General features: G+C 41.1%; 1 protein-coding gene across 1 annotated transcript in view; it reads left to right on the forward strand.

The window, feature by feature from the left end:
• RASGRF2 (Ras protein specific guanine nucleotide releasing factor 2) overlaps window positions 1-16,000 on the forward strand; it is a 206,815-nt gene that overhangs the window by 149,980 nt on the left and 40,835 nt on the right. The window contains exon 18 of the mRNA XM_011377581.1: window positions 11,880-11,986. Coding sequence (XP_011375883.1) covers window positions 11,880-11,986 — 107 coding nt within the window. The remainder of the gene's footprint in view (window positions 1-11,879; window positions 11,987-16,000) is intronic.

Below are 16,000 nucleotides of genomic sequence, written 5' to 3' on the forward strand. Positions count from 1 at the left end.
AAAAACTCTGCTATTTTGCGAGGTTACTGTGGGGTTAAATAAGTTCATGTGTGTAAAGTACTTTGAACAATGCCAGGCATATAATAACCACTATATAAGTGATTCCTATTAATATTGTATTATTATTATTTTCTATAAAATGGGGATCGTTCTGACTTACAGGATTGTTGTAAATCTTCAGTGACGTTAGTCCCGGGCTTAAGTAAGCGCTGAATGAGTCTTAGCTATAAATAATAATGATAATGTTTTAATTCTTAGGATGATGCTTTCACTGTAGTATATTTCCTTAGGCCTTTTGGACCAGAGGCCTCCTACTCTGAGGTGTAAGACGGAGTTGCTGGCTTGAGTTTGAGAGGCACACAAGGGCCATCTTCATTTCTCCACAACAGGGTATTTCCACAGCTACATGCACAGTTATCCCAGGAGTTTACAAGGTACTTTATAGTCTTTCAGTAGAACCTCACATCCAAGGAGTTCGTTTACTTTTGGAAAATTGTTTTCCTAACCAACATGACTTCACACCACACTTATTCACTGTGTGAATTAAGTTCTCTTCCCTTAAAATTGGGCTAAGTTTGATGAAAAAAAAAAAATAGGTCAACCTTCATGAAGGTTAGGAATCAATATGGTTCATTAATTCATGTTTTTATTAACCAAATAAAAATGTAGAAAATGTTTTTCTATGAGTATCTGGTAGACTGTTGGATTATTTCTAGACTGTTGAATCATTCTTAGGAAGATAAATAGAAAATATGTTCAGAATTTGTGGTTTTAAAATAGGACTTTTTCAGCCTGATGAATAGTGACAGTAACACAGACTTAGAGAATGGAATTCTTGGGAGCTTCTGGTACCTTCTGGCAGTTGCATACCAATCAGCAAGTGTTGGCCTGATCGGCAAAGTATGGGTCCTAGAGGGAAGGATGACGTTCTTACATGGGAGGTAAAGGCCTGTGTCGATGAGGCGAGGGTGTCTGGGTAGGGCAAAGAGGCAGATTGCAGCTCTCAATTATGTTTTAAGTATTGTTAGTAACCTATTTGAAAGTTTTCAACATTGAACACTGAGCAGCCGTCTTTCATTGAAACAATACAAATAGACTTTGTCTGAAATATACTGTGGAGACATACAAGATGGGTGGGGCTGATTTTCAGCCAGGGTGGAGGGTGCCCCAAGGATGGGGCCCAGTGTAACTCTGCACTCCCATGCGGGGCGTTTTCCTGGGGCTGCAGTTTCCACAACTGTGTACAAGCCTCTCTTCTCAGTCCTCAACTGCTAAACTGAAAGTACTTTAACGATACTTTAAGTCTTGTGGTTACAGACCCTGGGGAAGATGGGATGGGAGGAGAAGAGTGGTAAATTCCAAGGCAGGGAGGCTCAGGAACCTCCTGACTCAGGAAATACATGTCTTCCAATAAATGAAACCAGTTTAGGTTGGTCTATTTATCCACAAATGATAAAATGAATAAGCAATCTTGGATTTTAAAAAATAAAAACACTTGAACAGCTTGACTGAGCCCCATTGTGTGTAAGATCCTTTGTATGAGTGGAGATGTAAACATAACCCAATGTTTTAGGCCTTTCACATAGAACCTCAAAGTGGGGCCCAATTTCTTCTGATACTTGAGTTACAATAATTTAAGAACTGCCTCAACCACTCTGCATCCAATATGGATCTATTGGAATGTCTATCTTTTAAAGAATTCCTTGGGAATATTTCCAAGAATTCCCAGTGCTGTTCTTCTCTGTCCTTGCTTGCCTGCTAGTGCTCCTCTGGTCCAGATGTCACGTCCTAATAACGTCAAAGCCCATTTGCTGGTCCTGGGAGCCTCTGCTGCTGATGCAGAAGCTTTGGCCAATCCATAGAGATTCTCCTGTGAAGCCCATTGTCTTCACAGCCATCCCTGAGGCAGGTACAGATCAATAACTTGTCTAGACCACCGGCTTCCATTTTCCCTAAGCCCTGGGACTATTCTGGGGCACCAGTTCAGTCTCTTCTTTGCTTCTGGTGACTTGACTCTTAAGAGCCCCCATCATGCTTTCCTACAGCCCTAGCTGGTTATGTCCGTGCTGCCCAGGTCCACCTGATGCATCTCGATGTCATTGAACATCCGAGAAAAAAAGATAGGGTTATCTCATGGGTGCAATAAGATGCATGGAATTGGTGTCGCTCAACTTTCCCAAGTCCTCCTGCTGAAAGCTCTTGCCTGTTTACATATACTCTAAGGATACTTAGGATAAGCAAGAAAGACATCACCTCCATTGTCGCATGTTAAGGGAGTGGCAGCACTGAGGAAAGACCTCTGTAAGCAGAGGGGAGGGATCATAGAGATAGAGATGCTAGAGGAAAGGGGGAGGAAGGGTTGGTGGGCAAGTAACTGACGATACCAGGGAAGCAAGGGTATCAGATGCGCGGTGGGAGACCTGAGCTTTGTTCAAGGACACAATGAGGAAGGGACCTTAGAGGCATCTAGATAAGCACCTCTTATTACCAAAGAGAAAAACTGAGACCCTGAGAGATGAAGGGACTTTTCCAAGGTCATTCAGTAAGATACGCCTGTTAAACAATCTCAGGTCCATTATTTCCTCAGTTACATCTTGCTGCTCTCTCCAGCGATGAAGGTAGAAAAGGAGGATGGAGTTGCAGAGAGATTTTGAAGAAAGGGGGAGTTAAAATGTCTCCTGATCTCCCTCATGAGGTGACAGCAATCTTAAAGTCACAGGTGGAGTGGTGAGGTGTGCCGAGAGAGAGGGAATGGGATGGCCCCCGCAGTGTGCACTTAGAGTATTGCCATGTGTGCTGTTATCAGCCTTGTGAGTTATTTGACGTTGCCTTCAGTGGATGAGGTGACGGCATAGCGACTGGGGGCGAATCATTGATCAGTTGGCGTTGTTTAACTAATTCACTGAAGAATTATACAAGGAGCTGCTCAGAATCTGTCTGAAATCCTGGAGGGTCTTTAAACCACACGCTTCAGTATGCAATAGGATGGCTGTAATATTCTCCCCACTGCACTTTCTGTAAATTTCAAAGCAGATACAGAATTTAAAATTAAAGACTACAGAGCAGCTGGCCAGACATGAAAGCCTACATTCTGACCCTTCACCTCTCTGTGGCCACCTCTGGGGCACACAAGGAGAAGCAGAAGCCAGCCTGGCAAATTCTGATAGTGTGATCAAAGACAGAGTATGGTGCAACCAACACAGTAACTGAACATTGACAGAATCGAGCAGACTTGGTATTCAGCGTGTAGCCGTTCTCTGGAGAGGCTCCCAGGGTTGTGCTGCCTGAACTCACTTTATGACTTTGGATGTCAAATCTGCTTCTGTCATCATACTTCCCTCCAAGTGTGTCAGTGTCCAAATTCCCCTCTTCTTATAAGCACATCAGTCACTGGATTTAGGACCCACTGTAATCCAGTTTGCCATCTTAACATGGTTACATTTGCAAAGACCCTTTTCCCAAATAAATAAACACTGAGAGGTTCTGAGTGTACATGAATTTGGGGGACACTATTCAATTCAGCACAGACCTTCACATCTGATCCATCAGCAAGACTTAGCTCCTCTACCTTAAATAATTCTTACTGCTCCTGCCACCACCTTTGTCCAAACCTGCCTTACCTTGATCACCTGGGTTACTGCCTCATACCCACTCTCTCAGTCCACTTTCGCCCCATCCAGTCTAGAGTGTAGCCAGAGTAACACAAAGCAGCCAGAGTAACCTTTCCGAAGTATAAATCGGATTATATGATTCCCCTGCACAGGACCCTCTGGTGACCTCCTGATACCAGAGACTAAAATCCAGCTCCTTACAGCTTCCGAATTGGGGAACATGCCCTTTCCCCACACCCTGCTCTATACATCTCTTCTATCTGGATATTCCTTTTATAATAAACCAGTTATGACACTGAAAAAAGAAAGAAAAATAATCCAGCTCTTTAACTTGGCTTGAAAGATGCTAGTTGATCTTGCTCACTACGTAACTTCATCTGCCTTCTCCTGCCCCCTTATTCACTGGGCTCCAGCCCTACTGGGCTGCTTTCTGTACCCAGTCATGCTGAGCTGTCTCGGGCCTTTTCATTAACTGTTCTGCTGGAACACTCTGTCCCCAGATCTTCAGATAACCACCTCCTTTTCAACGCTGAAGTCCCAATTCACGTGTCCCCTATTTAGAAAGGCCTTCCCCACCCCAACCTAATGAATTTACCTGTTTACCCTCCACATAGCTCTTTTCAGTGTCTGAATTTACCTTATTTGTGCAGAGATATTAAGAGTATTAAGAGTACTGACATTATATATTCATTGTTTGTCTCCCCTGGAAGAAGGCCAGTTTCTGTGAGCAGCTAATTAGTTTTCCTTGTCCACAACTGTACCCCAGCTCTTACAAAAATAATTGACACAAAGACACTTGCTAATTAGCTTGTGTCTACTAATATGGGCTATCGTTGTGTTTTGTGGATTCTACCCTCGCTCCCAAAGTAATGTTTCATTTTTTAATGGTAAAATCTACCATTTTTTATACTTTAAAAAAACTTTTTGTATAAATTCTTATATGTTAATAGTTGAGAAGGAGAAAGTGGCTTGTTTCTTACCCTCTCCTGAGCCATTTCTAAAATTATTTGCTTTGGTTTCTTCAGAATATCTCGGATAATTATGTGGCCATTCCCCCACCTCCATCCCCACACCTGAATTCACAAGCGCATGCTTATTCACAACTTTGTACACATCCTCCCTTGATATAAGAAGCTATCATTCATTTCTCACACCGTACCTCTATGGAAAAGCATTTCTGGATGTGTGTGGAGGATTCTGTAAATTATACATGGAAGGATTTTGAAAATTATTATTATTTTGGTTCATGGGGAAAATTTACTTAATGCCAAGGATAGGAATATTGTTCCACCTCAGACTGAGTCACATTTTACCCAGAAGAGGTAGTGCGTGCCCATCAGGGAATTCAAACTAAAGTACACAAAAATATTTCTCTCTTCCTTTTTTAGATAGTTGGTTATGAGGTTGGGTAGGAAAGAAAACTATCAGAAAATTTTTGTTTGTTTGTTTGTTTGTTTGTTTGTTTATTCATTAGCCTTAATATTAACCATTTCTAGAGCATTCTCTATGTTTTCAAAGGCCTCTTTAGGTAATACTGGTTTTGCTATCAAGAAACTCTGACGAAGAGTATTATATATCTTGATTTTTTTTGTTATAGATTGCTATGTTTTAGTTTTCAAACTGCTTCAAGTTATTGTCTCTCACAAATCTTTGTCACCTTTAAGTTTCTAGCCTATCTCTTTCCTTCTTGCCTCAGCAATTTTCTTGAAAAGTCATTTAAACTTGCTTACACTGTAGTTCCACTTCTCACCAACTCCTCAAATGCCCCCATTCTGCTTTGGCAGAAGTCACCATAGTCCTCCGTACTGGCAGTATGTCCTTGTTATGTTTTTACAGCAGCACAAAATCTGATGACAGCAGTGATGAGAAGGCTGAAAATTATACAGCAATAAATTGGAGCAACTTACACTACTCGTGAACAACCTCTCGGGCAGTGTGTTTAGTGGGAAGAGCCTGAATTTTAGAACCAGATAGTCTGGCTGTAAATTCTGGCTCTGCTTTTACTTTCTGTGATCTTAGGTGGCTATTGATTTTCTCTAAGCCTGTTTTCTCATCTGTAAAAGCAAAAACTACCTTTTATGGAATCGTAAGAATTAGAAGAAATACACAAATGTTCTTGATAAGTTTTATTTTAAACTCAGTATACAGTCACTCCTTTAAGAATCTGAACAGCACACATTTTAAAAAATCCGTAAGAACAGTTTGGTTGAGAGTTACTGATTTCCTTGAAAGATGAAAGAAAAGATATTGATTTTGCCATTCTTTATGTATTTTTCATCACAAATAATGATAGGCATGCTGAGGTTCTTTTCCTCAGACCAGAAGGATTTTTTTTCCATTGTCACAGTTAATTACACTTACAGAAAATCTCAGATTGACCTGAGTAAGGAGAGGAACTTAAAAACCGAAGGATAAGGACGCACTCATAAAAAGGTTTAAAAAAAAGCAAAAAAACACAAGAGCAATGCTTTTGTTTGTCGCCTCATTAGTATCTTCACTGCCACTGTGCAATATTTGTTCATCATATTATTTGAAGAATAAAATGAAAATGCCCCTTTTTTTTCTCTTAATTTTCAACTTCCCTGCCTCCATCCACACTAGCACATGTTCTGCTTGTGATAGATTTCATATACATAGTCATCATAGTAATATGGTAAAAGACTGACCTTAATTCAGTTATAGAGCATCTACAGACTTCCAAATAGTTTCCAATGGGAGTGATGCAATTTTTGTTAAGAAAAACACCTGCTGGGTGCCTATGTGCAAAGCCAGAGGGCCTACAAAGATACTTGAGATAAATCCCTTCACCAAAGGGTGTACAGTCCAATGAGAGAGATGGCTCATCTGCCATTTGCTAGAAGGGATAGAATGACTCACAAGGTCTGGAGGCAGGACCATAAAATCAAATCTCATTCTTAAATGTGCCTGTATGATGATTTGGTTCTTATCACTTTCCCGGATGGCTTTTGTTGCCCACATTAGCCAGTTTGACCAGTATCTACAACTAAAAAAAGAATATGCATAAATTTGAAAGACAGGAATTTTGGGGTGACCTACTCCAGATATGTGATATTAGTAAAATAAACTCTCCTGGCATGTGTAGTGTTTAGTTGTGCTGTCACACTTGACAAGTGAAAGATGCTTAAAGCTGAACAAAAATTTTCTATTTGCTATTCCAAAAATGGCACAGGTACTCCTTGGGGGTGGGTCTTTGATTCTAGAGCAAAATATCTCCACTTGGATAGTGCCAAGCTGTGTAATTTGTGTTTAACTTCAGAAATAAATATTACCTAAGAAATATTTAGATGATAGCTTACAGTAAGGAGGAAATCTGGTGAGTTACAGAAAATTATGGCTCTGATCACATAGCTTTAAAGACCAAAAAATGAGGAGGCAGGCCTGATCAGGAGCCTGGACTTCTATGCTAAGTTACTGCAGGGCCACAGCGTCAGCTCAGCACATGGGAGTCCGGGTAAGGCAATTTCAATTCAAGAGTTAGCAGCTGCCCCTTTTATAAAACTTGACCTATCAGGATTTGCTACAAGTGTTCCCCTCAGATAGATGGTGTGTGTATCTGGTTAAATAGAGTTGAGAGAATATTATTTTTCCCCCTAAGATCAGAGGCCTCCATTTGTTGATCAAACAGTGAAAAGGGTCCTTCAGGAAGGAAATGAATAGCTTGATGTCCATCAGATATCTGATGTCCATCAAATATCCTTATCCTTTCACATATCCTTATAACTGCCATACTGTTGAAAGTATATTGGAAGGGCTATTCTGCCAAAGGGATGGATGGTTGAAACTAGCTATAGGTGAGAACATAATTGTAAAGACTATATATTCTTATTTACAACTTTATATGGCAACAGTTGTAAACACTATTTTCCTTATTCTACAAGTAAGGAAACTGATGCACAGGTGAAATAATTAGCCAAATTATTTGGATTTTACCTCTGGTCCATCCTGGTGCCGTATCAGGGGTAGCTTGCCCTGTGAAGCATATGGTGGAAGGTGTGTCTTTGGAGCCTTCCCTCCCTGGTTCTTGAGGTTCCTACAACACTTGGAAGGCTGATCCTTGATCCTATCTGTGGCTGATCCTTCTACTCTGGCCATCTTTACCACTAGCTGTGGATTGTTGCAGCTGGGATGACTGAATGGGCATTGTTGAAGATCACTTAAGTGAGTGTCTGGTCAGTTTCCAAGAGAATTTTTTCGTTCTGCAAGTGGCAGAAGGTGATGAGCTCTGGAAAACAGAGATATTTGTGAACTTAACAAGCTGTAATCTACACAAAAAAAGTTCAAGAACATGATTATTAGAAGCAGTTTGGAAGAACATCCAAACAGTATAATCAAATTCTAACCTAAATTGGTAATAGAGGTTGGGATTTGAATTTATACAAATATTGGATAGTTTAAAAGAAAATCTGTTAATTGGTCTTTGTGTGATACAAAATCATTTGGAGAGCAGCACAAAGTTCCTTACCTTTCTTGCCTGTTTTTTCTACCCCTGATACAGATACAAAGGGACCAGTGGTGGTAAATGCTTTTTCTAAAATACTTTAAGGCAATAGCAGCCCTCTTAAAATTGCTTTTCTCTCTTAACACTTTGCTTTGATTTCCATCTTTCTGTCCCTTCCTCATTCCTATTTACTCTTTCTGTTCTTGTCTTACTGACTAGACATATTCATACTTATACATGCGGGTGGGGAGCTGCCTCATTCCACTTTTTCTGTGTTTCAAGAGCTTTTGACTTTTATCCTCCAGCAAAATGCTGGCTCCTGATTATTCCCCAGCTCTCATTCCAGTTGGGGCCTCTATTCTAATTTGATTAATCTGAGCCTTCTAATATATTTACCCCATTTCCCATACTAGTTCCCATCCTCTTCCTCTACCTGTCTTACATATAGTCCCACCAATTGCTTCAAAGATATCCTTGTCTTGGAGTTCTGTCATTTAACAGTTTGTCTAGGTGTGGTTTTCATTTTATTTTTCCTTTTTGGGATTCATTGCAATTCCTGAACCTGGAGATTTATGTCTTTCATAAAGTCTGAAAATCCCCTTTCCTACATTGCCTCTCTCTGATTTTTTTCTCTTCTCCTGACCCATTACTAGACATATGTTGAGAATTCTAATTTTTTCCTCCATGTCTTTTGTTTTCTACCTGTTTAACTCTTTGTACTACATTTGGGTAATTTTCTCAGCTCTACGTTTCAGATCTTTTTCCAGTTGTCTCTTTATTCAAGTGTGTCTAATCTGTATTTATCTGTTTATTGGATTTCAATTTCAAGTTGTCTACTTTTCAACAACAATTGAAATAATGATCGTATTAGTTTGAAGAAGTTTTAAATGGTTTTTGTAAAATCTGACTTTTAAAATACTTTTTTATTCTTTTTCTCGTGTTTGCAATTCCAACTTTTATCTTTTTAGTTTTGTAAACAGCCTAATGTTAGGAAGTTTAAACTAGAATTATCTAATAGTACTTGATAATACCAATAGTGCTAATAATTTATAGTACCCAAAATACATGGTAGTGGTGGAAAGGTGGCATGAGGAGTTTCTGATCCCAGTATCTATTGATCTGTGTTCATAGCGGATGGTTTGTGTGTTTTATAATTTTGGATTGTGAGTTTTCCTTTAGGGATTTTCTCAGTAGTAATCCAGTATAAGCTGAGGTGGAGTGTGTTTCCCTCCAGAGAGATTTTTGTGTGTGTATACTTTTGTCAGGGACCCCAGGGTTATCACTGGCCTGGGCCACTTTGTATTTTAAGTTCTCATCTAGAGAGGCAGACCACACAAGAGTGGTTCAGTCTCAGCTTCAAACTGACATGAGGTGGGCCAGTGGTTATCAGTTCTCAGGGAGGCTTTTTTCTACCCCCACTGAGATCAAGGCTGAAGCAGATAAGTTTCATAACTCTCTCTTTGTGCAGATTGGAGATTTTTTTTCTAGCCTACTCTTTTACAGAGGGGATGGTCTTTTGAGAGTTCTAGCTTTATTTGAGTCTCAGTCCCCAGTCCCTTACTTGCACTTCATGAAATGTAACTGCCTGCAACCCATAGCAACTCCCGTGCTTTATAACTGCCTGAGGACAAAGTAACCAATTGGCCCATGCCAACTAAGCCCTATAAAAGTAAAGTTGCCCCTGAGCTGGGGGCCCAGATCTTTAGAGCGCTAGCTCTTCTGGGACCTCTGGTGTAATAAACCTGAGTTCTCCAACTCTCTGAGTGGTGCTTGGTTTTTCACCAGTCTGATTTTTGCAACATTTCTGCAACAGCAAAAGATTTTTTAAAGGTATCTAGTCTGTCAAGAGCACTCATCATCATCCTCTGACAGTGTTACTAGTGGGTAGAAATGTCTGTCTACTTTCAAACAGGAGTGTGGAAAAGAGGCCTCTGCCCTTTAGAAGCTCATAGATTTCATCTTACTCATTCATAAGCTCTGAGGACTATTCATTTAGTCCTTCACTCAATCATCTTTACATCATATCACATTCAATAAATACTTAGCAATTTCTACTATCCAGGCTGTCATTTATTTGGGAAATATATATTGTGTACAGATCTGCTACATGTCAGATATATGCTCATGCTCAGCAAAAACATACCTAATCTCTGTCTTCATGAAAGACAGAAATACTGATCAGGTAATCACATAGATAAATATAAGATTGCAAATGTGCCAGAAAATAAATACGCATGGTGCTATGAAATGTATTATGGGGCATTTGTCCAACTCAGGCAAGTAAGGGCTTATTTGGGGAAATGAAATAAGAAGCACGAGTGGCTTTCACAGAGAACAAATTTGAGAAGGCAAGGTTTGACGAGCGACATTGGAGACCAGTTGGGAGCCTATCACAGTAGAGTTGCTGGTAGCTCACCTCCAGTTTTAGCTTTGTAGATAGGATGACATAGACAGATTTGAGATTTATTTAGCAGGTAAGATTATCAGGAAGGAGCAGAGAGGTGGGCCATGAACAATTCCAAAGTCTCAGGCTTATATTGCTGGAAGTCTGGTGGTGCTCCTTTACTGAGGTAGGAATCGATGGAAAAGGACAAGGTTTGATAGAATTTTTCTTTTAGACCTTTTGAGTTTGAGGTATTTGAAATATCTAAAAGGAAAATGCCAAGAGGAAGTTGGATATGTGTATCTGGAGCTTAGACAAGAGGTCTAGGAATATAAATATGTGAGTAATTTATTTATAGGTGATCATGAGATGAGATTTCTATGAGAGATGATAGCTATCTCTTGGATATAGGGACAGGGGAGCTACTGGTGACTTTAATGGCAGCTGTTAGGGTGGTGAGATGGACGAGAAGCTTGGAGTAGAAGATCAGGAAGTGAAATTAGTGAGGATAGCCAACTTTCAAGAAGTTTGCCAGTGAAGTTATATAACACTTGAATTAATTTTTAAAGGAAATGTATAATTTAATTATGATTAATTATGATTGGAAGCTTTTAAAATAATTGAAGATTGTTAAAATAGTTTCTTGATAGTAAAAAGGTGGCTAATATGGAGACATAGGCTGACTCAGAGAGGACTCAGAGAGGACTCAAAAGGCACTGAACCAATATTATATTGTAATAATAGCTAACATTTATTGCGCTGTTACTGTTGTCCCAGGTGCCATTCTGAATGCTTAACATGTAATCTCCACAATAACTTTGTGAGGTAAGCACACTTACTTCATGCAGGACATGAGGAAACTAGTCACTAGAAAGGTGATGTAACTTGCATGGTAGAAGAATAGGAATTTAATCTACATTATCTGTAGTTCATATTATTAACTACTATGCAATACTACTTCTCAATATATGGGTGCACCATGAAGTATTTGCATCACCTACAAGCCAAAAGATGGTTTCTTCCATCTAAAAGTATTGAGAGTGTTATTGGTTATATAATCACCTTGGGGCAAAAGTATAAACTAATGCTGACTCAAGTGCTTATTAAAATTCTTTGTTGGCTTTATATTATAAAACAAGACAGTCATAAGTGAAAGTGTCATTAGGCCAGCTTTAGCTTTAGTCAGGGCCCTTTAATAAATATGTGCACATTATTTATTTAATGGCACCTGTACCTATATGGCGGACTCACTGCTGAGGGTATATAGGTAAGTAAGAAGAGTTTGCAACATTCTGAAGCCACTTGCACCTCTCTGCTAAAATGTCATTTGTGAGTTTCATTAACCAATGTCCTAAAATAAGTGACTTTTTCCAGGTCCCTGGGGACTGGTTTTAACTAGAACATGCATGTTTCTTTTCCTCCTAAGGATTTAACAACACCGAGAGAATATGCGACAAAGAGTTTATTATACGTAGAACAGCCACCAATCGAGTACTGAATGTCCTCCGTCACTGGGTCTCAAAGCATGCACAGGTAATTAATTCAGTGGCCTCATTAATTATTTTCAAGGATTTTTAAAAAATCAACATTCTAAGTCATCATACATGTAAAATGCCTCCTGATTCTTTGGAGTTAAGAGTTTGAAACTTTGAATATAGGAAGGGTAGATATAGGATACACATATAGATCAAAGCAGACACAACGGGGATAGCCAGTGTCCACTGTTTCAGATCTACAAATGACATGACCTGTGAGTGCTACTGCCAAGGCAAGGCCACTGTGCTCTGCCACCCTGGGAGCGTGGTTCATAGAGCCTTCTCTGTAGGTAGGGTTATGTCACCTGCGGTGGTGTCCACTAGAGGTAGACAGCAGGTGCTCTTGGGAGCTAAAGAGAGAATATCCCCTGGAGGTATACAGCAGGTGTTCCCCTGAGGTAAACAGCAGGTGCTCACCTGAGGTAAACAGCAGATACACCCTGGAGGTAAATGGCAGGTGCTCCACTGAGGTAAACAGAGGATGTCACTTGGAGGTAAACAGCAGATACTGCCTGAGGTAAACAGCAGATACCCCCTGGAGGTAAACAGCAGGTGCTCCTCTGAGATAAACAGCAGATACCCTCTGGAGGTAAACAGCAGGTGCCTTGGAAGTAAACAATACCCTAGTACCAGACACTCTGGTATCTGGTCAGGGAGTGTTTTTCTCAGCCTGATCCGGGAGATATTCTGTCTCATGCTCTTTGATATTCTGGTTCCTAGCATTGTTTTTAAATTGAATCACACTGATAGGACATCTGTTTGTTATCTGTTGGCGTGTTTTCAGTGCAAGTTTGTAGAATTTATACCCATTTCATAAAATAAAGCAAAGCCCCCTTTGCCTCATGAATTCAAGTCATGCATTGTACTTTCCTCACCCACTGCCAAAGAATGGGTGGCCTAACAACTCTTGTAAAGATGTTCAGGTTTTTGCCGTTGATAGTACCTCCTCCTACGCCTTTGGTCCTCTGCCTAAAAATCTGAGATCACCAGAAGAAGCAGATTTAACAGCCTGTCACACAAGTAATTCTGCTAAGTACAATGGCTGTTAGTGGGCATCTTTTCCCAAAGTGACCCACGGGAGATCAGACATTGCCTGAGCCAGGGTAGCTGGCTTTAAGTCTCCAGCAGAGAGGGCTCCAAAAGTCTCACCAAGTGCTCCGTAAGAGAGAGAAGTAGTCACTGTACATCTTCCACATTCAGAGGGAACCAGGGCCAGCTACCTGCACCAGCCCGTCAGGATCCAAGCCTGGAAGGTCAGAAACGATAGCAAGCAAGTGGAGAGGAGGTGGTGGAGAGAGAAGGGGCCAGGCTTGGTCTGTCTTATTCTGGACCAAATTGGAATTATAAATAATATGTTGTTCCGGTCATTTTGATTGAAGAAACAAGATTATTCTTGTAACTAAAAGATTCTGGAAGACTTTGGCATCTGCCCGAAACTACATGCAGAATGGGGAAGGATGGCCTACAGAACAGTTTGATGGAAACAGTGAGAAGTAGCATTGCTGCTTAATAATTTCATCGTTGTTTATGATACAGGAAGTATAGGTGAACTTGGGAGAGAGTCAGGGTCAAAGGTACCTAGATTGAAATCCTGCTTTGTCATTTATTAGTGATGTGGCTGAGCAAACTATCTAGCTCCCTCACACCTCGATTTCTTCTGTTTAAGTGGAGATGATATCACTTATTCTAATGATTGTGAGGATTACATGAGATAATACCTATTAGAGTAACCATTATAGATGGATGCTCAAAACACTCTAGATGGCTTGTTTGGGTAGAGCCCTGTAAGGGTAGAATCTGGTCTAAACCCAGGCCTTCTGGCTGGCAAATGTTGTTACCCTTATTTGACCAGTGAAATGACTAAGTCTCAGGTTCAATCATCACTGCCCAGTGAAGTTTTTGTAATGGTAGAAACATTGGATATCTACGGAGTCGTACAGTAGCCTCTAGCCACATGTAGCTAATTGAGCATTTGAAATGTAGCTACTAGTTGAAAAACTGAAGTTTTAATAATACTTAATTTAATGTGTTTAATTTAATATATATGAAATAGCCACATATGACTAATGGCTACAGTATAACTGTACAGTGCTAGACCACTCAGAAATACAGCAGCGAGCCAGACCCAGCTCTCTAATGTCCAGCTCAGAATCCCTTCTTCTCTCCTTCAATGCCCCATTCCTGACTCAGGAACCTGACAGGGTGTCCTTCACGCTGTCCCTAGCAATAAGCCTGCTGAAGAGGGATGTAGCGATGAGCATCCCTATGTATGGGCTTTGGGCCTGCAGGCCCAGGTCATTTGTACTGGGGGAATATGCCCTGTTGATTAACAGGTGGAAAAATGGGTGCTGCAGTGATGGCCTGCACCAGAGTGTCCTATAATGAGAGTTTATGAAGTTTGTCTCTTGTTTATTATTTTGACAGATGACAGGGGGGTCCTTTTAAACTTTTTAATGTTTTTGGCATTGCTTAGTAAAACACAAAATCCAGCATCAAATTAGAGCACTAAGTTCAGATTTATTCTTTGTTCCAAATCTGAAAAGGAAGCTGGGCCAGGATTTTTGATGTGGGTGGGAGAATAAAACGTGTAAGAAAACCAGCTACCGAACAGGCAGCTCCTGTTGCCTCTACTGACAGCTCTTGGCCTGCCTCCAGCTCTGCTCTGTCCTCAGGCTCGGCCCCCTGCTTGTCGGTACCCACTCCTACCAGTCTGCCATGGGCACTTTCCCATCCACACTCACTGCCCTGTCTCTGCTCTTGAGCCGTGGATTTTCTTTTCCACTTGCGAGGCTGTCTTCAGAGTATGGACGCCTGATCTTTGAGCCCTTTGCAGAAGGAAGAATGCCTGCCTGGGTCACAGCACTCTTTGCCGTGTACGGTGCTTCCTGTCCTCACTCTCCTGATGATGCTTAGGACTTTACAACCTCCCCCCGCCCCACCCTTCCTCAAACCTTCACCACAGCCAGATGAGATTTCCCAGTGTCCACTTCCAGGGGACAAGTGTCACTGGTACTGAGCTAGGAGGAGGAGCCGTTGGCTTCCATAGACGTGATCTCTGAGCTAGCCTGAGGTTTGAGATTGTCTTAGTTATGATGTGGGGCACATGGTCTTTTATGGGGTAAATTAAAGACCTAACCCCCCACTTAGATGGCAGTTTCCTCTGTGAGGATGCATTGTGAATGACAGACTCTCTGCGTTTTTAGAAAATTATTTAACAAATACTTTATCACTTACTGTGAGTCAGGCACTGTTCTAAGCTGTTTTCAAATATTAAGTCATTTACTTCTCACTCCAGCCTTTTGAGGGTAAGAAGGTAGATATTATTATCCCTGTTTCACAGAGAGGGAAATCAAAGCCTAGAGAGATGACACAGAGAGCAAGTGGCAGAACCAGGTTTCACACCCAGGCTGCTGGCAGCCCACCTCATGCTCTTTACCCCTGAGTTCACAGCCTCTCCATCTCGTTGGCCAACTCCGGATGCAGATAACTCAAAATGCACAATATAAAAAGCCACTTCTGACTCAAAACAGTGAGAATCTCATATGCTAGCACTGACAATGCTTTCTCCCTTTCCTTAGAAAAGTTACTTTCGTCCCAGGGTCTATTTCGTGTCACTTAAACAAAGGATTTGTATTTGCTAAAGGTCGAGGTGGGGAGAGCACGCCCTGCTTTCTGAGAGCCCCTGTGGGAGGAGCCTCTTGTGTTCAGAAGGTGGTGAGCAGGCTCCGGGGCCAGCCTCCATGGCCGCCAGCCTCCATGGCCGCCAGCCGTGGCAGGCATTGGAGCTAGTGCTGCCTAAAGTACAAGTTAGCTCCTGGGACCTGTCCCCTGACAGTGGGTGCTGATGGGGTGCCAGGAACAAAAGGAGAGAAATTAGTTGCAGTGTAAGATGCTGGCAGCTATGAAATATTTCTTTTTAATGACAAATTAGTTGCCTACTGCTTCAGCCTTGCAAGTAGCTTTATAAAATCACCAGATGGGAAGATAATCGATAGGCTACACACTTTGTTAT

The sequence above is a fragment of the Pteropus vampyrus genome, unplaced genomic scaffold (assembly GCF_000151845.1).
Source record: "Pteropus vampyrus isolate Shadow unplaced genomic scaffold, Pvam_2.0 Scaffold11, whole genome shotgun sequence".
In the NCBI taxonomy this organism is placed as follows: domain Eukaryota; kingdom Metazoa; phylum Chordata; class Mammalia; order Chiroptera; family Pteropodidae; genus Pteropus; species Pteropus vampyrus.